Raw genomic sequence first — 23,106 nt, forward strand, 5'->3', positions numbered from 1 at the left:
TTAAGGAGCAAGCTGAAAAACTTAAAACTGTAACCTTAAGGAAAATGAGAGGTATTTGTCAACTGCCTAAATTCCTGATGGAAGCAAGTGGGGTTATGCATGGAGTGCTGTTAGGACTGTCTGAGGCTGATATCAAGAGTATAGGCAAAGAGAAACTATCATTTGTTAAACAGCTACTTTCATAAGAGAGAGGGTGAAAACCACTCATCTGCTGCTGTACATATAACACTTAAAGGTGAGACACTTTTGATAGGATCTAAATGGGGTATCTATCTTTCTGGGCTAAACAACAGACTCCTCCCAACTCTTGTGAGGTGTTATAATTGTCAAAGGTTTGGATGTGCAGCAACTATTTGTATGAAAACAATGAGGTACAGCATATGTGGAAGAAATCACTCATATGAGAACTGTGTAGAAGGAAAATAACTTAAAAGCAGCAGTGGTGGGGGAATACATAGTACAACTTATAAAGGCTGTGCAGAATGAGCTAGAAAAATACAAAAAAAACCATTCCCCCCCCCCCAGAAATATCATCTGTAGAGGCTACCAAAGAGCTCCACTGCAGAAAACAGAAAAAGAAAAATACACAAATAAGAGACAAGATGTACAAGAACAGCAGAAAACATCTCTGGTCAGGAAGGAGAATATGAAGGGAATGGGAGATGATGTATCTTGTGCTGAAGAGTTTATTAACTGCATCTTGCAGATGGGGAAAAAATGAAAAGATTAAAGGGGGGGGGAGGGATAACTCAGCGGTTCGAGCATTGGCCTGCTAAACCCAGGGTTATGAGCTCAATCCTTGAGGGGGCCACTTGGGGATCTGGGGCAAAAATCAGTACTTGGTTCTGCTAGTGAAGGCAGGGGGCTGGACTCAATGACCTTTCAAGGTCCCTTCCAGTTCTAGGAGATAGGTATATCTCCAATTATATCATCATCATCATAGCAAAAGCAACAGAAAAATATCTAACAGTAGACAATCTCTTGAGAGACTGCATTCATAAGATTTTAAATGTAGGCAATAATGCAGCTTATATAACAGTCTTAATAATCCTTAGCTGGAACATGCAGAGTTTAATAATGCATGATCAGTAATTTAAGAAAGCCATCTTTGAAATGGAGAAAAGCCTGATTTATTATGTGTGCAAGGAACATGTCTAATAAGTAAACTTGTGTTCATTCTATCGAGATATGATATACCCATAGACGACTCATGCCTCTTGATATGGGGAGGCACAATCTAAAAGGGAGGACATGTGACTGCTCCACATGTCTCCTCTCCCCAGCAATCCCCCACCCTGCGCCCAGCCCGGGGTCACCATACTCTCCCCACCCCACCAGAGTTAACTGTGGGGCAGTGCTCTGTCCTTCTCCCGTTGCACCTCCTCCCTCCTGGCATGTTTAGCTGCTTTCTCTTTTGTTTTGGCAGGGAGTCCGATGGAGCTGCTTCTCACATGGCTAAAGCTGGCTGCTCAGGGTCGCTGCTCTGTGCAGCGCAGCAGCTGCTTGAGAGCGAGCCTGACTAGGGTGGCAGCCTACCTCACCCACTCTGCTCCTTGCCAGAGCCCAGCCGCTGGGGACAGGGACTGAACAAGTTGAAGCCCTCCCCCCACGACACATTTCTGGCTCACTTGAAGCTGGACCTGGGCAGGGAGCAGGAGCCGGGGTGCTGCCCCAGCCAGGCTCTCTCTCAGGCAAGTGCTGCGCTGCACAGAACAGCAACCCAAAGCAGCCAGCATGAGAAATAGCTGGTCCCACCCCTTCCGCTCCCCGCCTGGGCCTGGCTGCCAGGGCCAGGGCCAGCATAGGGTTGCCAACTTTCTAATCACACAAAACTGAACACACTTGCCCTGTCCCCTACCCAAAGGCACCACCCCTTCTCCAAGGCCCCACCCCGCTCAATCCATCCCCTCTCCCTCCGTTGCTTGCTGTCCCCCGCCCTCACTCACTCTCACTGGATTGGGGCAAGGGGTTGGGGCATGGCAGGAAGTGAGAGCTCCAGCTGGTGGTGCAGGCTCTGTGGCGGGGCCAGAAATAAGGGGTTCAGGGTGCAGGAAGGGGCTCTGGTCTAGGGCAGGGGGCTGGGGGAGTAGGAGTGAGTGCGGGCTCCAGCTGGTGGTGCAGGCTCTGAGTGTGGCTGGGGATGAAGGGTTTGGTGTGCAAGAGGGGGCTCCAGGCTGGAGGATGGAACCAAGAGGTTCAGAGTGAGGGAGGGGTTCTGGGCTGAGGCAGAGGGTTGGGATATGTGGGGGTGAGGGCTTTGGCTGGGGGGTGCGGGCTCTGGAGTGGGGCCAAAAATGAGGGGTTTAGGGTGCAGGAGGAGGTTTCAGACTGGGGCAGGAGGTTGGTGTGGTGGGGGTGAGGGATTTGGGGTACAGGAAGGGGCTCTGGGCTAGGTCCAAGAGGTTCGGAGTGCAAGAGGTGCTCAGGGCTGGGCGTTGGGGTATGGGAGGGTGTGCGCGCTCTGGGTGGCACTTACCTCAGGCAGCTCCCAGGAAGTGGCAACATGTCTCTCCAGCTCCTAGGCGGAGACATGGCCAGGTGGCTCTGCATGCTTCCCCACCCACAGGTGTCACCCCTGCAGCTCATTGGCCGCGACACAGCGGGAGAAGGGAGTCCTTCTCCCTTCCTCCTGGCAGGCCAAGTAGTACTTGGGGAGGGGGGCATTTGGCTACACCCCACAGGCTACCAGAAGAGGAGGAGAAGGTCTGTATACATATTAAAAAAAAAAGGAACTTAGTTAAGTTGAAATGGATGTGCAGAAACTAAGTTTTGATGCTATTGAGATTCCCATGCAGAACAAAAACATATATATGGATTTAAAATGTTTACAAGCCATGTAAAAATGAATTATTTTAGAACTAGAAAAATTAGTTAATGTCAAAAAGCCATTGATAATTTGTAGTGATTTTAACAGTCATAATGAGCTACGGGGAAGTAAGAAAACTGACCTAAATGGTAAATGCTTAGAACATTTTATTGATATTCATAACCCGGTCATACTAAATACAGAAGTATCTACTAGATTTAATATAGCCAGTAAATGCAGTTGTGAAATTTATAAAGAAGGTGGAATGGGAAGTGATCACTTCCCTACATATACTGAGGACCAAAGCCAAAGAAATGTCAAACACACAAAAAGTGTTCCTAGCTGAAATTTTTGAAAAGCTGACTGGGGTCTTTTCAAGATTAAATGTGCTGAATATTTATGCAGTGATTGTACAAATGACAGCCTAATGAATTCTACAACAACATAATAAAAATTTCAGCAGCAGGCCATCTATAAAACATCATATTGCCCCCGACTTAAAAATATGGTTCCCTGGTGGAATGAGGATTGCAAATTAGCAATCAAGCAAAGAAACAAGGTATAGAAGCAAGCAAAACACACAATGAATAGTAAAGACTTAATAAATTATAAAAGATGTAGGGCAGTGGCATGAAGGATTATCAAAAAGAGAAAAAAAAGTTGGAGAAATGTTTGTGGGAAATGAAACAAAGATTCAAATATACAGGCAAATTCAAAGAACGAATGGAATTCGAAGTAAAAGTAAACGTATATCTGGTCTTATTGTAATTAACGAAACTGAGGTCTCCAGCTAGGAAAGGCAGACATTTTAGCAAAAGAATTCCAAAAGGTCAGTAATGATATGAATCAAAACAATGAGTTTTGTGGGAAAGAAGGAAGTTTACTGATGATAACTGTGAACTATTAAATGGATGGAGAGAATATACTGATGATCCGCTAAACAAAAATTTTAATATGCAGGACCTTATTACAGCCATTAGAATAAGGAAAAACACAACTCCGGTTAAAGATAATATAAGTTATGAAATGCTTCAACCATCGTCAAAAGGAAGTCTAAAAATTCTATTGCAGTCATATAATGATAAATAGGAAAAGGACTGCTGTCAATATATCAAGCATTGGTTATACCAATTACATACAAGACCTGAAGCTTATAGGCTTATTGCCCTCACATCAAGTGTGTGGGAAAAATCATGGAAAATGATAAATATAAGATTAGTATACTACTTGGGGACAAAAAAAAATATTATAACTGAGGTACAAAGTAGTTTCAGAAAAGGAAGATGCACTGTTGACCATATAGTGGGACTAGAAACAGAAGTACACAAAAGCATAAGGACCAAGAACTTTATAACAGTCTTCCTGGACATTAAAAAAAAATATGACATCATATGGAGGGAAGACCTCCTATATAAACTAGCCAAAACTGAAATAAAAGAGAGAATGTTTTGATGGATAAGGGATTTTTTAAGTGACAGAACTATACAAGTCAAAGTGGGAACAGCTTTATCAAAAACCTACAAGCTTAAAAATGGAACTCCACAAGGGAGTATTATCAGTCCTACTTCCTTTTCCATTATGATAAATGGCCTACTGGAAAGCGTGCAGATGGGAACAGTATTTCCCTTTTCACAAACGACTGTGCTATCTAGACTAAGCATAAAAGACATCCCAAAGAAAAGCATAAAAGACAAATGAGGCACTCCAGAGAATTTCCAAGTGGGGGAATTATGGAGGATTTAAATTTTCTCTTGCAGAAACAGAACACTTTTAACCATGATGAAAATTAGGGAAGATTGGGACTGACTTATTTATTTATGGTGAAAAAATTCAGATAGTTCAAAAGTTTATGTTCCCAGGAGTTGTGTTTGGTAATAAATTGACTTGGAAATGTCACATAGACTTAAAAGTGTAAAAGTAGAATGAACTTACTTAAAAGGGTAGCTGGAAACAAATGGGGTACAGATAAGAGGGTATTGATTATGCTGTATAGAGCATTGATAAGATCAGTTTTAGACTACAGATACCAAACTTTTGGTTTAGCCTCAAAAACAATTGTTAGAAAACTTGGAGCTGCTGTGGGCCCAAGTTGTGCAATTGGCATATGGCACAATGACAGCAACATCAGTGTGTGCGCTAAACATAGCCACTCAGGAAGCACCTGTAAATTTAAGGATGAAACTATTAGCACTAACCTTTTGGGCAAAGGTAAAAGGGAATCATGAAATCAGAAGTACACAACAGATTTATGAAGATTGCTGGAAGTTTAGTAAATAAATTTATATGGATTGCCACAGACTACCTCATACTACACTAGGGTCAAAAATGGGCAAAGGAGATATGTAAAAAGAAAAAACTGTGTGGCAAAGTATCTGTCTCTCCTCTCCTAGCTCAGTCCTCTTCAGCCTTGGAGACACAGGCTTGGGCAAAGCAAAAACCCTTCACAGTCGCGCAGGGTCTGGCTGATCCCTTCTCAGTCAGGCCCTTGTTCTGTTTTCCTCTCCTTCTGGGGAGAGTGCAACCTGCCTTGCAAGAAAAGTTTTTTTAGAGTTCAGCTGCCTCTACTCGCTGGCAGCTACTCTACTTCTCTCCTCCCCCCTCCCCCTGCCAGGGAGGGTTTAAAAAGGTCTCCAGCCATTGGGGCCAGCTGAAACTAATTACCTCCTTGGTAACCCCCTGTTCCAGCTGAACCTTATTCCTCCATGGTTAAGCCTTCTGGGACTAATTACTACCCCACTCTTGGTAGCTAAGTGTCCTGAGTTTGCCACAACTGAGAGAACTAAAAATTTGTAGTAATCGGAAATCATGTTACAGCTGGACAGCTATTCCCCATTTGTGGATTTGGAACTGTATGAAAAAACTGAAGGAAAAATGTACACATTACAACCAATGACATTTTAAAATTTATTTATGAAAAATGGGGCCAGTTTTACAAAGTCTATACAGGTGGATCAAAAAATGACAGCAGGGGACGAGTGGGAACAGCTTTCCATTTTTTAGTCTTGGAATCCAGAAATCTAACAGGCTATCAAATTGTGTGACCATTCTCACAACTGAACTAATGGGGATTATGTTAGTACTAGCCTAGAGAAGAGATGTGTGACCAACTGCAGCTGTAATTTTATCTGTTTCCTTGTTAGGCATAATGACATTCAGAACAGGGACTTCAGAAAGTAGAAATGACATAATAAGTGAAATAATATTCCTAAATATTGAAATAATGCAAGCTGATATCTGTGTAACAATAGCATGGATTCTGGCACATACTGAGATGAGATGACTAAGAAAAGAGAAAAACATGCTTTACAAAAAGAGGAGGTGAATGTTAAGATACCCTTGAGTCAGGGCCGGCCCTAGACTAAACGGCGCCCCAGGCAACAACAGTCTTCAGTGTCCCCCCTCCATTTGTTAAACTTTTGAATACCTTATTTTCATAGCATTTGTAGTCCATTTCACAACTTCAATGCATGATTTGCATACATGATTTATCCTTGTCATATAAGACAATACATTTGCGCACTAGGATCTATAAATCTGTATTTATTCATGCCATATACAAGCAAATAAAAAAATGTTTCCTCTAAGCTTACGGAAATTAAAAAAAAATAATTTTAAGAATAATAGAAATGTACAGGGCATGACTGACAAGATTCTAGGAGATTTAAGGAAAATGGACTTCCCAGAAAAACTGGAAGATTCCATGAGATTCTACAAAGGTCCAGAACATCTTAGCTTAGTGAAAAAATGAATCCACATATGGCGTACCTGAAACATTTCCCTTCATTCTATTTTCCCTTTTGTTGCTAACAACAAAAATAAAACCCTGAGCTCAGCACCCCTCCAAGCTCACCATCCCAGGTGGTTGCCTGGGTCACCTGCCCCTACATTCAGCCCTATCACGAGTAGACAAGAATTTAAAAGTATGGTCATGAAGGAGCTTGCAAAGGAATGGCAAGAACTATGGACTAAGGAAACAAAAGAACAAAGGTCCTATGATGTATGCTCAAAAATTGAAGATAATATTATACTCCACAGTTAAGACAGAAAAAGCGAAGTAGTCATTTTTACAGTGTGAACATGTCATTACACCAAATATAAGTTAAACTTACTAAAGAGATGTAAAGATAGATTATGTAATATGTGCAAAACCAAAAAACTGTTGGTCATGTTCTATGGTATTGTGGGCAATATTCTATGGAAAGAAAGTTTCTCTAAGAAAACATTGAGTCAACTTGGCAAAGATTTTTCCCTTAATGGACTAATAAAAAGTCACAGAAATGGAATAGTGGTAGTGGGGTGGGGGAAGCCTCACTGCATTTCCTTATGGATACTAGACTGAGTGAAAGGATATAAGAAAAAACTTGGCTAAAAATGAATGAAGAAAGTGGTGGTCATAAAACTTCATATGATGAGGCTGCTGTGCCAAAAAAACAAAGTACATGGTGGCACTAAAAGGTAAGCAGAGCTAGAGCTCCCTAGTCTCACTGACAAGGAGAACAGCTGAAGAGCCTCTGCCACCTGGACCCGCTGAAGAATTAGAGGGACCTTCTTTACTTTGTTTACCCTTTTTGTTTAGAACTCCGGGTGCGGAGCCTAGGTTCTTTGGACACAAGAAGTTAAGGGTTCAGATCCTCCTCAGAGACTATTGTCCTCTGACCTTACAGGGGACCACTGGGTAAGCCTGGACTATTTTGTGGAATGCACTGTTATTTGGTTTGCACTTACCATTTTCTGGACTGCTTTGTGCCTAGAAGTGGGGATTACCACCTCCCTAAGACTTACGGCCGGAGGACCACATTCTGTACTCTAAACCAGCTATACAGATAGAGAAGGACATCTGTGACAAAGTGCCCACTCTCACCCCCATGGTGCTCTAGAGGTACAAGCTATCACAAAGATTAGCATGAATTTTATCCATTATACATATTTTGTAAGTGCTCATAATTTATTTTTGATTAGCTGTACATAATCAGTTGATATTTTATATAGACTTGAAATACATATTATTTTTAGCTTTTCCCCCCTTCCAATAAAATTGCTACACTATTTTTATTGTGTTTTAATTAATGCCAAGAAGACTCACTCTGGAGGTGAAATAAATTAATATCTTGTTTAAAAAGTTATAGTATTTTATTTGCAGTAGTATTGTAGCTGTGTTGGCCCCAGGATATTAGTGAGACAAGGTGGGACAAGCTTTTGAGATACATAGAATCCAGACCTGAAATTCTGTGTAGTTCAAAAGCTTGTTTCTGTTACCAGTAGAAGTTGGTCTAACTAAAAGATATCTCACAGTACAGTAGAACCTCAGAATTACAAACACCAGAGTTATGAACTGATCGGTTAACCACACGCATGATTTGGAACCGGAAGTATGCAATCAGGCAGCATCAGAGACCAAAAAACAAAAAACAAATACAGTACAGTACTGCGTTAAATGTAAACTACTAAAAAAATAAAGGAAAAGTTTAAAACAAAGTTTTGACAAAGTAAGGAAACTGTTCCTGTGCTTGTTTCATTTAAATTAAGATGGTTAAAAGCAGAATTTTTCTTCTGCATAGAAAAGTTTCAAAGCTGTATTAAGTCAATGTTCAGTTGTAAAGGATTGAAAGGACAACCATAACATTTTATTCAGAGTTATGAACATTTCAGAGTTACCAACAACCTTCATTCCTGAGGTGTTCGTAACTCTGAGATTCTACTGTATTTTTATGGTGGTCCAATGTTAAAACTGATAAACAAACTGAAATCTTATCAATACTACTAAACAATTTTACTGAATGAGTATTACAATTTTGTTTAAATACTACAGTACCTCTCTTAAAGCAGAACAGAAACAAAACAAAAACAAGGTTGAACAAAATGCATAAAGAGTAACAGTTGAGGTTTTTAGTTTATTTTTAAATGTCCATGAGCTTTGTTCTTTTTCTGACATGGCTGCTAATAAAGAGAGTCTCTTCTGTAGATTAAGATCAGTTACCTCATCTTCTTCTTCCTGCTCTTCCTCCTCTTCTTCTTCCTCATCTTCTTCTTTATGTTGATCCTTCTTTTTCTTCCGTTTGTCAATAATTTCAGGATCCCACTGGTTCCTTTGGTATATCTGCCCTGTATCAGGATGCTGTCTTTGCCCAGAGAGTCTTTGGCACAAATCATAGTCAGGACACTAGTTAAGAAATAATCAAAAGAAAACTTTCTGTTTATGTTATTGTCATAACAATATTATTTTTTCTTAAAAGTAATAGAGCCTACTTTTTAACTTTTTTTTATATATTGCACTTCTAGGCACATACAACTTTAAAAAAGACAGTCAATAAAAATAAAATGTATAAGAATTCACAAGGACATGGGAAAAGCCTTTCTAGATAGACAATTCCCAACCCCAAAGCTACTGCCCAATCAGTTACCACATAATCTTTCCCTCATCTTTGAAAAGCCTGAGAAAACAGTGACAGCTAACACTGGTCTACAATTTTTGAGAAGTCATCTGCTTCAGAGATAAAATGTGATATTTATTATGTATTTTGATGTGCTGAATTCAAATATGACAATTAAAACAACTGGCTACTGTTTCTAAGATATTTAAGTTTTTACATTCTATGTCTATGTATATTGTGTATAGTAGAGTTTTAATCATAAATTGTAAACCTACGTCTTTTCATGTGTTTATCGTTGCTTTACATGATAATATTTCACCTGTCCTGTTTATGTAACACTTTAAAAATCAGCAAAAGGGTTATATAAATAAAATTTATTATGAAACAAAAGGCAAAAAACTATTATGTACATAGTTTAGTCCTATTCAGTGTCTACTCGGCATTCTTGGCTTGTCTCTTGTATTCATTAAATGGAGCATCTCTTGTCACTGTCCAGCAATAGTCTGCAAGCATTGATGGGCTCCATTTGCCCTGATAGCCTGCCAGGAGATTCCACCGCTGTAGTCTGGAGGCCAACAGCTCTGCCTTACTCTTGGGTAGTTCCAAATCCCTGACAAGGTCATTCAGTTCACCTTGTGTTAGGAGGTGTGGTTCAGAGGAGGAGGATGGGAGAAAATGTGGGTCCTGTGACATTGACGGTTCAGGACCAGAAGTTTCATCCTCTTCCTCTTCCTCATCTGACTCAAGTGAGAATGATTCTGGTGCATCAGGAACCGGCAGTCCTTCTCTGTGGGGTACTGGGCATATAGCTGATGGAATGTTTGGATAATGCACAGTCCACTTTTTCTTCTTGGACGCACCTTTCCCAACTGGAGGCACCATGCAGAAGTAACAATTGCTGGTATGATCTGTTGGCTCTCTCCAAATCATTGGCACTGCAAAAGGGATAGACTTCCTTTTCCTGTTCAACCACTGGCGAAGATTTGTTGCACAAGTGGTGCAGCCTATGTGTGGGGCCCACCTCTTGTCCTGATCTCCAATTTTGCAGCCAAAATAAAGGTGATAGGCTTTCTTAACCATAGTGGTTATACTGCGCTTTTGTGATGCCAAAGTCACTTCACCACAAACATAGCAGAAGTTATCTGCACTGTTCACACAAGTACGAGGCATCTCTGCTCACTTTGCAAAATCAAACACTGACAAGAGAGCACGACACTGTATGATTTCTAGAGCTGATATAGGGCAATTTGTTCAGCAGAGTGATGTAAGCTTCATTATGATTGCATCATCCATAACTTCTAGAAATAACATGATGCAATTCATATTATGTATGATGCAATACCAGCTTCAGATTGCATCATTCATTGTTTTGCCTAAAAAGCAAGTACTGTCCAAACCCAGTCATAGATTTATTCATAGATCCAGTCAAAGATGCCCTTCCCTTTATAACTCACTTATTCTCCGCCATTCCCAAGTCAAGGGTCGTATATACTGACCCGATAGCATATCTTGAAAACTAGAGCCAATCAACAATTTTAAGCATCATTTTCGTTCTCAGTGACCCAGAATTAGTAAAGTTGGACTACATTTATTTCAGAAGCATTTTGGCTGTAGAGCAGTGTAATCCAGGGAGGGGCAGAAGGAGAGGAGCAATTTCTACAGAACAAAGTATTGTTTAATTGGACCACGTTGCTAAGTACTGTGCATGATAAGTTCACTAGATGAGAAACCCCTTTAAGTGTGAACAGAGTTCTGGAGATTACCTTGCTTCCCTTGCAAGAGCTGCTTCTGAAAGTTGTGTGTCTCAGGCAAGAAGAGGCCTTTGCTGAGATTTGCAAAACTTGCAAGAATCAGGGGATTTGCCTTCCCCTCCTTCCAAAGAAGCCTCCTCTTTGCCATTTTTTGATATACAAATAGAACAAGATTTTTCCAAAGTGAGTAATGAAAAGCTATTCACAGATCATGCATTTCTAAAGAGATTCCTCTTCCTTTCTTTTTGACATCGTGAAAATAGCCACAATTCTATTACATCCAGGATTTCACCTAGAACCACTGAAGTCAATGGCAAAACTCTCAGCTGACTGCAGTGAAGCCAAGAGTCCTTCCTTGGAGTTTAATGTCTTAACCTTCCTTCAACTGAAGTCAAGAGGGGGAGATGAGGTATGTACATGAAGTCAAGAATTCCTTTCTGATGGTGTAAAACTGTATCACCCATTTATATGGAATTTTATGTGTGAAACCATACAGAATGTACTGCCTGGAATAAGTCTTTTGCACTGTCTGGTTAAAACAAGGTTCAATTTCCTGTAATTAAAAATAACAACTCCTTCCCCTAAAATGGCACAAAGGGGTATTTTGTTTTGGGGTTTCAAGTTATTTTTGTGCTCTCAGAAACCAAATAATTTCAAATTAGCATTAAAATTTTCACAGGATATGTTCAAATTTAAGTCTTTAAATTATTAAATATGTAGAATTTTGGGCTCTGTGTGAAAAAATGTAATGACATCTCACATAGTGGCAGCACTCCCACTACTCCACTAAAGCCTACCAACTACCATCTCTGTCTCACATAGATGCTACATATCTAGGTACTTACTGTAGTGTCTGAGCAACCAGAAGCAAAATCTTATTGCGAGTACATGCACAATGTAACAAAAACTGTTGTTTCGGCAGCCCATTCATTATTTTAGAGGTTAGAGTGGGAAAACACCTAATAGATCTAGTATATTTTCCTGTTATTTTAAAAACTATGGAATAAGAAGACCTCTGACTACTGTACTTACAATCAGGGCTGGCTCCAGGTTTTCTGCCGCCCCAAGCGGTGGGAAAAAAGCCAATTGGCAGCAGCTCAATCGTGCCGCTCCATTCTTCGGCAGCAGATCCTTCACTCCCCCTCTTCCTCTTTGGCGGCACTTTGGTGGCAGCTCAAAGAGGAAATGAGGGACTGAGGGACCTGCCGCCAAATTCCCGCCAAAGAACGGGACAGGGCGCCCCAATAGCGGACAGAGTGCCGCCCCTTTGTATTGGCCGCCCCAAGTACCTGCTTCCTTAGCTGGTGCCTGGAGCCGGCCCTGCTTACAAAAATGTGTATTTCTAAATGTATATTACAGTAATTTTTGGAAAGTGTCTTCCCTATACGTCTATTTGGGGAATTTTAGTAAATTTTGAAAGGCAGATTCAGTCCAAATCTGATTTGTAAATAACTGGTCTGTAAGTAGTATTTTCACCATTGTTTACAATTAGACAAAGAGGGCTGGACTACAAAATAACTTGTTTTCTCACTCAAATATGTAACTAATTTTTCCCAAGAATTTTTCCCAAACAGTATTTCTATTGACTTTGACTTATAATATCCATACCCTGTTATTATTCCAAGGCGTTATCTTCATGGAACATGTATTTTCTATTCCAGTTTTAGAAACTGATCATGAGGTGCTCAATGACTATAACTCCGACTGAAGTTATAGGAGATGCTCAGTACCTTGCAGTATCGGTCCTTAGGAGCAAATTCTGCTGTCTATTACAGCAGCGTAAACCTAGAGTAACTTGTTTGACAACTCCATTGTAAAAGAAGAATTTGGCCCTTAGTAACAGCTATCATACTTCAGTATATGTAAAAAAATGACACTGACGTCTATAGAATATTAATCTTATTTTAAGAATAAGTATGAAAATGATTAGCAAGTTATCAAAGCTGTCATTACCTTAAGGTTAATCAGGAAATTTGGTTTTAATTTTAGATTTCTAATTTTCTCTATTTGCTCCGAAATAGTCATGTATTCCTCTGAGAGAGAAGGAAATCCACTGAGAACATAACCTGCCAAATAAAATTTGTTAAATACATCTTTTGGAAAGTTATTTCAATATACTAAATATTTATATTTATCTGTTTTAAACATTACATCTAGATAGACATATAACTAGAATAATTTGTCATGGCCACCCACATTGATAGCTAAGGTTTACCTGTGATTACCCAAAGTGACATAACAAAGCTGCAATACTTTCACGATAACTATATAATTCTCAAAGACTGTTAATTCAGTTAATGAATATAGAGAAAAATTGCCCAAAATAGACACTAACAATTTTATATGTGCTAAATATTACCTTGAAATCCAGTCTGGAAAGTCTGAATCATGTAGCAATGCATGAAGTTATATAGGCTATTTATACTGAGAGATGCATGCTCAGTAGCATCTAATGTCATTCTGTTCTTTGCTGAATGGCAGGTGGAATGTTAAGGTGATTGAAAATGATGGAATAAGAGGGCTTGAATAGAATATGTTTGGTTTGGAAATAGACTGAGTCACACTCCATAGGGAGTAGGAATTCCATAACTGTATTTTTGGGAAGGAATCTCCTCCCATGCTCCGGAAGTGAGAGCTTTCTGAGAGAGATTGGATCACTTTTTCTTGGGACATAGAGGGTTATCCTTGTATTAGGGAGGTGGGAGATCCATGGGATGCAAAACAAATTCCTTTACAATGAGTGGGAACTAGACTCTGTTTTTCAATGTAAGGTCAGTGGTCAGAGTTACAACAGTATATATATCCTTTGCATGCATAATCTAGATCTTTCTCCAGCCATGTTTATGAAGCAACATAAGGCAACAGGGGGACAAATGAGATTCATGTCTGTGCTCTTTGCATCCCGTTTCAAATGCAGAAAGTCTACCATCCTGGTGACAGATCTGAGTGTGCCCATCTGGTGTCTGAATCCTGGGCTGTGATGGGCTAGTTTGTGTACTGATCATTCAAAATATCAGAAAACTTATGCTAAACTGATCATATTCTATGTTGTGGTAGCACTGGAGGCACCATGCTTGACAATGTGTGTGACTTCAGTGTTCATGCAGATGATTACTATTCTAGAGTATCTCAGGATTTCATGCTTGTCATGATGACCATAGGACCATTCTAAGTAGTTTCTGACTCAGCTCACATAGCTTGTCTGTTGCACTATGGATCTAGTATTTGGGTTGGAATGGAGATGGGGGAAGTTAAAGTTACCCTGACATTTCCTTCCGTTAAAAGACTTTGCCTGCCGTGGTAAAGGATCAGTTTTGGTACTCTGTCCTTGAAGGGTGATGGAACCTGATGACTTCCAGATGACCCAAATGAACACAGGAACAGCTATACTGGATCTGACTTCTGATCCATCTAGACCAGTATCCTGTGTGCAAAAGCAGGCAGCGCTAGATGCTTCAAAGAGCAAGAAAACCCTCAGTAGGCAGATGAAGGATAATCTTGTCCCCATGAAAGTCTAATCCTAATTCCCAGTAGTTAGAAATTGTCTTAAATCCTGAAGCATGAGGTTTTATATCCCTTCCAATACTCTTTTTTAAAAAAATTAACTATTATAAATTTAAATATTTTTCTTACCTATATACAAATGTCCAATTCTTTTTTGGATTTTGCCAAATTTTTGTCTTTAACAACATCTTGTGACAATGAGTTTCAGAGTCCAATTAGGGTTTGAGTGCAAAAGTATTTCCTATTACCTACCAGTTTTGAATCTGCAAACTTTTATTTTCATTAAATGTTCCCTTGTTCTTGTGTTATGAGAACCGAAACGACTATCTACCTTCTCTATGCCATTAATTATTTTATCATGTCCACTCATTCATTTTGTTTCTAAGGTAAACGACCCCAATCTCTTCAACATCTCTCTGTATGTTTTCATATTCCTAATCATTCTTGTCACTCTTCTCTGAATGGCTCTCTACTCTAGTTCTGCATTATCTTTTTAGAGAAGGGGAACCCATTACTGCACACAGTATTCCAGATGAGGGCATATCATCCCCTTAGATAATGGCACTACAACTTTTTACACATTATTCTTCATCCTACTACTGATGCATTGTAACATCTTGTTTGCTTTTTGACCACAGGTAATTAAAAAAAAAAGGTAATAATTGGAGATATACCAATCTCCTAGAACTGGAAAGGACCTTGAAAGGTCATTGAGTCCAGCCCCCTGCCTTCACTAGCAGGACCAAATACTGATTTTGCCCCAGATCCCTAGGTGGCCCCCTCAAGGACTGAACTCACAACCCTGGGTTTAGCAGGCCAATGCTCAAACCACTGAGCTATCCCTCCCCCCAGCTGCATATTAAGCAGAGGTTTTTATTGAGATGTCCACAATGATCCCCGGGTCCCTTTCCTGACTTGGTATAGTTAATTTAGAACTCTAATAAACTGTAAAGTTCAAAATTTTCCTTCTAATGTGGATTATTTTGTATTTATCAATATTTAATGTCATCCACCATTGTGTTGCCCATTCACCTTGCTTAGTTAAGTCCCTATGAAGTTCTTCACAGACTTTTCTGGACTTGACTACTTTAAATAACTTTTTATCTACACATTTTGCTATCTCATTGATTATCCTCCTTTCCAGATCATTAGTATATTAGACAATACCAATCTTAACACAGATTCTTGAGGCACCTTCCTGTTAACCTTCTCCCACGACAAAATTAACTATTTATTCCTACAGTTTCCTGAGTCTTAGCCAGTTTTTGATCCATGACAGTACTTTGTCTCCCACCCCACGAGTATTTAGTTTCTTTAATATCCTCTTTTGACCTTGTTAAAGATCTTTTGAAAGTCAAAATTATATCAGTTGGTTCTTTTTTTATTCACTACTTCATTGACATGTTCAAAGAATTCTAACATTAGTGAGATATGATTTTCCTTTGAAGAAACTGTGCTCTGATTAGACTATCATGTCGTGAGTTTCCAGGTGTTTTATTTTCTGTTTTCAATTATAGTGTCTACCAGTTTACCAGCTACAGATATAAGGTTTACTAGTTTATAATTCCTTAGATCATCCATACAGCCTTTTAAAAAAACAGATAAATTTCCTATCCTCCAATTCTCCAGTGTTGCAGCTGTTTTAAAATGAGAGATTGTGTATATCTTTCCTAGCAGCTCAGCAACTTCATACTTAAGTTCCTTCAGAACTCTTTGCTGTATACTATCTGGGCCTGGGGACTTACTTCTTTTTAAAATTATTTTGTTCCAGAACTACTTCTTTTGACACTTCAATTTCTGACAGTATTTCATCTTTATTACAGAAAATCAAAAGGATATAATTTGGCTGAAAAATATCACTCTGCTGTTGTGTGTATGAGTACACAGCACTCTTTTGTCCTCCATGATCAATACAGTATTCCCTAAATGCCATCTCAGGTTACCATAATTTATAGATATCCATGTTCTGCATGAAGCAATGAAGACAGATTCTACAGTAATGGTGGCAAAAATGTCTGACTGAATCCGACAGATTGCAGGAGAGCAGAATTTTTAAATATCATATGCTATGGATATACAAGAAAACAAAAGTAAGTTTTAGAGGGTTAAAGTGGGCATATTTTAAAAGTTCTGGAAAATGACAACACATACCAAAGTGAGCAACTTCTGGTGACTCAATCTTTTTCAGAATCATCTTTGTAATCAGTTCTTCAGGAATACTTTGACCTCCAAAAAGCAATTCCTGCATCTAAAGGGAAATGTAAAGCACAACATCCTACAATATTTGCATGGTGGCCCCATCCAGCTGCCACAGACTTCAAGGGGAACAAGGTTAGGCCTTATGAATATCATGAAATTTAATAAAACAGTAGATTTTACCTTAAGTCCATATTCTGTTCCTGCAGTAATATTTTCTTCTATTACTTCCAAAGCTAAAAAATGTACAGAATACAGAACAAAATTAAAACAATTAATAAAACATACTGTGTGTGAATTAGTATGTTTTCATGTACACTGTTAGCCTAGCATGGCTGTCTTTATTAGTGATTTCATATGATCATAATGTAACTACTGTGAAATCTGGTGTTGAATCTTTGAGCCCAAAAACATTTCACATATTAAGAAGTCATGTTTCAAAATGAGAACAGTTCAGGCATACAAAGATGTCAGTTTTAAAGTAATCAGCTGAGAAAAAAGGTTACCCTTTAAATGGTCAAATTAAACAAGACAGTGCTAGTTTGATACCCCCTCACACTCAAAGCTCCTGCATATGGCTTTATGAACTGCAATGACAGGGTGGAGCCTCAGGGGATAATCCTGCAAACCCTTCACATATATAAGCCTCACTGAAGTTAAGGGGCATTCTACATGCAGAGAAGAGGGCTGATCCTTATGCAGCTGAAAAATTCTCATTCTATTTTTTTTCTCACATGTGAAATAGTTTAGATCATGTATCACTTTGTATTAAAAAAGTGGGATGACTTAAGTAATCTATTTTTGCATTGAAGGAAATAAAGTTAAGAGATTTCATTAAAACAGAAATTTTGGCATGATTTGAACTTTAAGCCTTAAAAATGCGATAAAGACATTTTGTTTGATATGTTATAAAGCCTCTGGTCTCCACAAAATCTGAAAGTTTTTTTTTGGCCACCAGAGGGGTTCCATATGTTCTAATTAATGCACTAGAAATAAATTGAGATTTACAAGGGAAATAACTAACACAAAAACTGAAATCCATAATGTTTATTCATAACAAGATTTACTGAGCACGCATATTCCATGAAAAAAATCAGCCAAATCATGTATATTATAATTAACTTGAACAAAGAGTTGCTTAAAGTAACTTCTCTACAGTTAAGGTTGTTATAAGCTAATGTTTATTCATAACAAGATTTACTGAGCATGCATATTCCATGAAAAAAATCAGCCAAATCATGTATATTATAATTAACTTGAACAAAGAGCTGCTTAAAGTAACTTCTCTACAGTTAAGGTTATTATAAGCCTTCCCCCATTTTTAATTTAAAGAGTAGCATCAGTCTCTAAATTTGTAGGATATATATGGGGCAGAGGCAAAAAATTTTCTGCAAAATTTAAGTAAGCATAACAACATAAGAATGGCCATACTGGGTCAGATCAAATGTCCATCCAGCCTAGTATCCTGACTACCGACAGTAACCAATGCCAGGTGTCCCAGAGGGAGTGAACCTAACAGGTAATGCTCAAGGGATCTCTCTCCTGCCATCCATCTCCATCCTTTCATTAGGAACTGGGGAAACTTTTGGAATGGGGGGAGCCTATACAGGAGAGATGGTCTCCACCTAAACCAAAGTGGAACCAGACTGCTGGCACTAAACATTAAAAAGGTTGTACAGCAGTTTTTAAACTAGGAGATGGGGAAAGCCGACTGCTGCAGAGGAGCATGTGGATCGGACACAGACTTCTCTTAGGGGAGAGTCTAACGATAGACAATCTCCAGGCTATAGTCAGGAGCAGAGGATGGAAGAGGATAATGTAAGGGCCAGATCAGATGATAAACAGACACATAAAAAAGAATCTGACACATCAGAAAAGGGCAGACAAACAGGGACAAGTTTTTAAAGTGCTTGTATACAAATGCTAGAAGTCTAAATAATAAGATGGGTGAACTAGAGTGCCTTGTGATATAGGAGGATATTGATATAATAGGCATCACAGAAACCTGGTGGACTGAGAGCAATCAATGGGACACAATCATTCTGCGGTACAAAATATATCGGAAGGACAGAACGGGTCGTGCAGGAGAGGGAGTGGCACTCTATGTGAAAGAAAATGTAGATTAAAATAAAGTAAAAATCTTAAGCGAATCTACATGTTCCATAGAATCTCTATGAATAAAAATTTCATGCTCTAATAAAAATTTAACATTAGGGATCTATTATCAACCACCTGACCAGGACAATAGTAGTGATGATGAAATGCTAAGGGAAATTAGAGAGGCTATCAAAATTAAGAACCCAATAATAGTGGGGGATTTCAATTATCCCCATATTGACTGGGAACATTTCACTTCAGGATGAAATGCAGAGATCAAATTTCTCGATACTTTAAAATGACTGCTTCATGGAGCAGCTGGTACGGGAACCCACAAGGGGAGAGGCAACTCTAGATTTAATCCTGAGTGGAGCACAGGAGCTGGTCCAAGAGGTAACTATAGCAGGACCGCTTGGAAATAGTGACCACAATACAATAGCATTCAACATTCCTGTGGTGGAAAGAACATCTCAACAGCCCAACACTGTGGCATCTAATTTCAAAAGGGGGAACTATGCAAAAATGAGGGGGTTAGTTAAACAGAAGTTAAAAGGTACAGTGACTAAAGTGAAATCCCTGAAAGCTGCATGGGCTCTTTTTAAAGACACCATAAAAGAGGCCCAACTTCAATGTATACCCCAAATTAAGAAACACAGTAAAAGAACTAAAAAAGAGCCACTGTGGCTTAGCAACCATGTAAAAGGAGCAGTGAGAGATAAAAAGACTTCCTTTAAAAAGTGGAAGTCAAATCCGAGTGAGGCTAATAGAAAGGAGTATAAACAGCCAAATTAAATGCAAGAGTGTAATAAGAAAAGCCAAAGAGGAGTTTGAAGAAAGGCTAGCCAAAAACTCCAAAGGTAATAACAAAATGTTTTTTAAGTACATCAGAAGCAGGAAGCCTGCTAAACAACCAGTGGGGCCCCTTGATGATTGAGATACAAAAGGAATGCTTAAAGATGATATAGTCATTGTGGAGAAACTAAAAGTCTTCACGGCTGAGGATGTTAGGGAGATTACCAAACCTGAGCTGGCTTTTGTAGGTGACAAATCTGAGGAGCTGTCACAGATGAAAGTGTCACTAGAGGAGGTTTTGGAATTAATTGATAAACTCAATGTTAACAAGTCACTGGGACCAGATGGCATTCACCCAAGAGTTCTGAAAGAACTCAAATGTGAAATTACAGAACTATTAACAAAGATTTGTAACTTGTCCTTTAAATCGGCTTCGGTACCCAATGACTGGAAGTTAGCTAATGTAACGCCAATATTTAAAAAGGGCTCTAGAGGTGACCCCAGCAATTACAGACTGGTAAGTCTAATGTCGGTACTGGGCAAATTAGTCGAAACAATAGTTAAGAATAACATTGTCAGACACAGAAAAACATAAACTGTTGAAGAATAGTCAACATCGTTTCTATAAAGGGAAAAATCTTCAGAGAACTGTCCACGATGACTCCAAGATCTTTTTCCTGACTCGTAGCTAAATTAGCCCCCATCATATTGTATGTATAGTTGGGGTTATTTTTTCCAATGTGCATTACTTTACATTTATCCACATTAAATTTCATTTGCCATTTTGTTGCCCAATCGCTTAGTTTTGTGAGATCTTTTTGAAGTGCTTCACAGTCTGCTCTGGCCTTAACTATCTTGAGCAGTTTAGTATCATCTGCAAACTTTGCCAGCTCACTTTTTACCCTTTTCTCCAGATCATTTATGAATAAATTGAATAGGATTGATCCTAGGACTGACCACTAGTTACACCTCTCCATTCTGAAAATTTACCATTTATTCCTGCCCTTTGTTCCCTGTCTTTTAACCAGTTTTCAATCCATGAAAGGATCTTCCCTCTTATCTCATGACAACTTAATTTACGTGAGAGCCTTTGTCAAAGGCTTTCTGGAAATCTAAGTACACTACATCCACTGGATCCCCCTTGTCCACATGTTTGTTGAACCCTTCAAAGAACTCTAATAGATTAGTAAGACATGATTTCCCTTTACAGAAACCATGTTGACTTTTGTCCAACAATTTATGCTCTTCTATGTGTCTGACAATTTTATTCTTTACTATTGTTTCAACTAATTTGCCCAGTACTGATATTACATTAGCTATTTTCCTGTCATTGGGTACAGAAGCTGATTTAAAGGACATGCTACAAACCATAGTTAATAGTTCTGCAATTTCACATTTGAGTTCTTTCAGAACTTGGGTGAATGCCATCTGGTCCCGGTAACTTGTTACTGTTAAATTTATCAATTAATTCCAAAATCTCCTCTAGTGACACTTTAGTCTGTGACAATTCCTCAGATTTGTCACCTACAAAGGATGGCTCAGGTTTGGACATATTCTGTGGCTTTTTTTATTACATTTTTACACTTAATTTTAATTGAACAACGAATTCCTGAATTACATCCTAAAATAGAAGTGTTCACCGGAGTTTAAAAAGTATTCTAATCTTTTTGGCCACTTTGTAGCAAAATCAGTCATAACCTCCCTCCTTTGCTACAGGATATCTGCTCCAGCAAGCTTAGTATAAAACAACAAAAAGCTGCTGGAGACCTGCGCTTATTCTTTTTGTATATAAGTCTCTAGCCCTTTTCCTTGCTGAGATGTCTCAAAATGACATGCCTCCCTAGTAATCAGTTGAGAGTGGAACAAAAGAGAATATTTCCAATTAAAGGCTCTGCTCCTGCAGACCTTTAGTGATCTTCAGGGAGGGGGGTGAGGAAGGTGGAGCTGGAGAGAGCAGGAGACCAAAGGGGCATTTCCTATTCCTGTGGACCTGCTGAAGCCTGCAAGATGGGAGAACCTCATGCCTCAAATGAGCCTTAGAATGTTTTCTGGTGAGGGCTTGGTATTGTCAGGATAATAGCACAGATTTGTTTTTACTATTATTAATTATTATTATTATTATTTATATTGCAGAAGTGCTGAGGAGCCCAACTCATAGACTAGCACCCCATTGTGCTAGGTACTGTACAAACACAGAACAAAGATAGACACTACCGATCCTGTAAACTGAACCATGCAGTCAGACCCCTGTGCCTATGTGGACCCGCCACAGACTTCAGTAAGGTTCCACATAAACATATGGATCTGCTCATGTAGATCATCTTACAGGACTGGGCCTTACTTTGGTCATTAGGTATTACATCCCCTCCTGCAAAAGAGGAGAAAACTGACTTGTTTAGCACCCATGTAGCTAAATGGCAGAGCATTTGCCATGTTCAACGATGTGTTTCCTGAAAGATTATCACAGTTTTCCCCTACAAATGACCTTCACTGTGGTCAGTAATGTACCATTTAGAATTTCAGGGAACATAAAGAAAGCTAAAATAAAAAGTATTGTAGTTGATATTTACCTTCAATGAGTGTGCATTTCCATAACTGAGCTATTTTTCTAGCTAATGTTTTCTTCCCAGTACCCTTAAAATGAAAAAAGACATATTTTCTTAAAATTAGAATGACTTTGCCATTACTGTACTCACAAAACAAAATGCAATGAAATGCATGTCCTGTTATTATTTCTTTGTAAAACTAAAAGCCCTAGTCAGGATCAGGGCCTCTATTCTATGTGCTATAACACAAACCTGCTTAAAGTCACTGGACAACATGTAATGTATTTCCCACTATGATTGATATATTATAATTGTTCTCTTTAACTGATTTCCTTCATATTAAATATATTTGTAATTATGAGTAAGGCTATTTTAAACCTTTAATAAGAGTTGCTCATGAGTTTCTATAAAATGTTTTTGTGGGACTAAAACTTCACATCCTCCATCTCAGGCTACAGTTAATTTTTGGGGTCAAGTTTGAGTTAAACCTTTCTGCTGTTTCTGAGTAAGGCAAGAAGGGTAAAAAGAAGGTGGGTGGATAATATTTCTGAAACATTTTTTGCACTTAAAATGTGTACTCTGTGTACAACTAATACTTTTTTACTCCACAGATCTGGTGTCTATGCATATTCGGTCTTATCTGATAATTTCAGTGAAAAATCATTTTTGCTGTGTTTTCACTTATGTTAGCTCTGAAGAGCCAACATAGCTAAGAGTGAACTGATTCTGCTAGTCTTGTACAACATCAAAAAATTGTTTACTAAGTTTCATATCACACAGATGTACCTAAAGACATAATCTGGCCTGCTGAACCTATATTATTGATGATTATGCAAAAGAAAGAAGGATCCAAGAAATAAACAGGAAGTCCTATAATGCCATTTAATGGTCACTTTTCAGAGTAAAATTACAGTTTAACCCAAAAATGTTTGAATTTTAAAGTATCAAACATGACATGTAGTTAGTCCTCAGTGAAGATTCATAATCCTGATAAATTTGAAAAATTAATTCAGAACATAAGTGACTGAAACTTTCATCATGAA

General features: G+C 38.8%; 1 protein-coding gene across 8 annotated transcripts in view; it reads right to left on the reverse strand.

Annotated features, from left to right (window-relative positions):
* AK9 (adenylate kinase 9) overlaps positions 1 to 23,106 on the reverse strand; it is a 253,414-nt gene that overhangs the window by 218,216 nt on the left and 12,092 nt on the right. For 7 of the 8 annotated variants that reach the window (XM_030556086.1, XM_030556085.1, XM_030556087.1 and 4 more), the window contains 5 exons: positions 22,088 to 22,151; positions 16,812 to 16,864; positions 16,584 to 16,680; positions 12,882 to 12,994; positions 8,784 to 8,966 (listed from right to left, as the gene is read on the reverse strand). In XM_030556086.1, coding sequence (XP_030411946.1) covers positions 8,784 to 8,966; positions 12,882 to 12,994; positions 16,584 to 16,680; positions 16,812 to 16,864; positions 22,088 to 22,151 — 510 coding nt within the window. Of the gene's footprint in view, positions 1 to 8,783; positions 8,967 to 10,940; positions 11,002 to 12,881; positions 12,995 to 16,583; positions 16,681 to 16,811; positions 16,865 to 22,087; positions 22,152 to 23,106 lie in introns of those variants that run through there. The other variant, XM_030556091.1, reaches the window with a different exon arrangement.

The sequence above is a fragment of the Gopherus evgoodei genome, chromosome 3, assembly GCF_007399415.2.
Source record: "Gopherus evgoodei ecotype Sinaloan lineage chromosome 3, rGopEvg1_v1.p, whole genome shotgun sequence".
NCBI classification, from domain to species: Eukaryota; Metazoa; Chordata; order Testudines; family Testudinidae; genus Gopherus; species Gopherus evgoodei.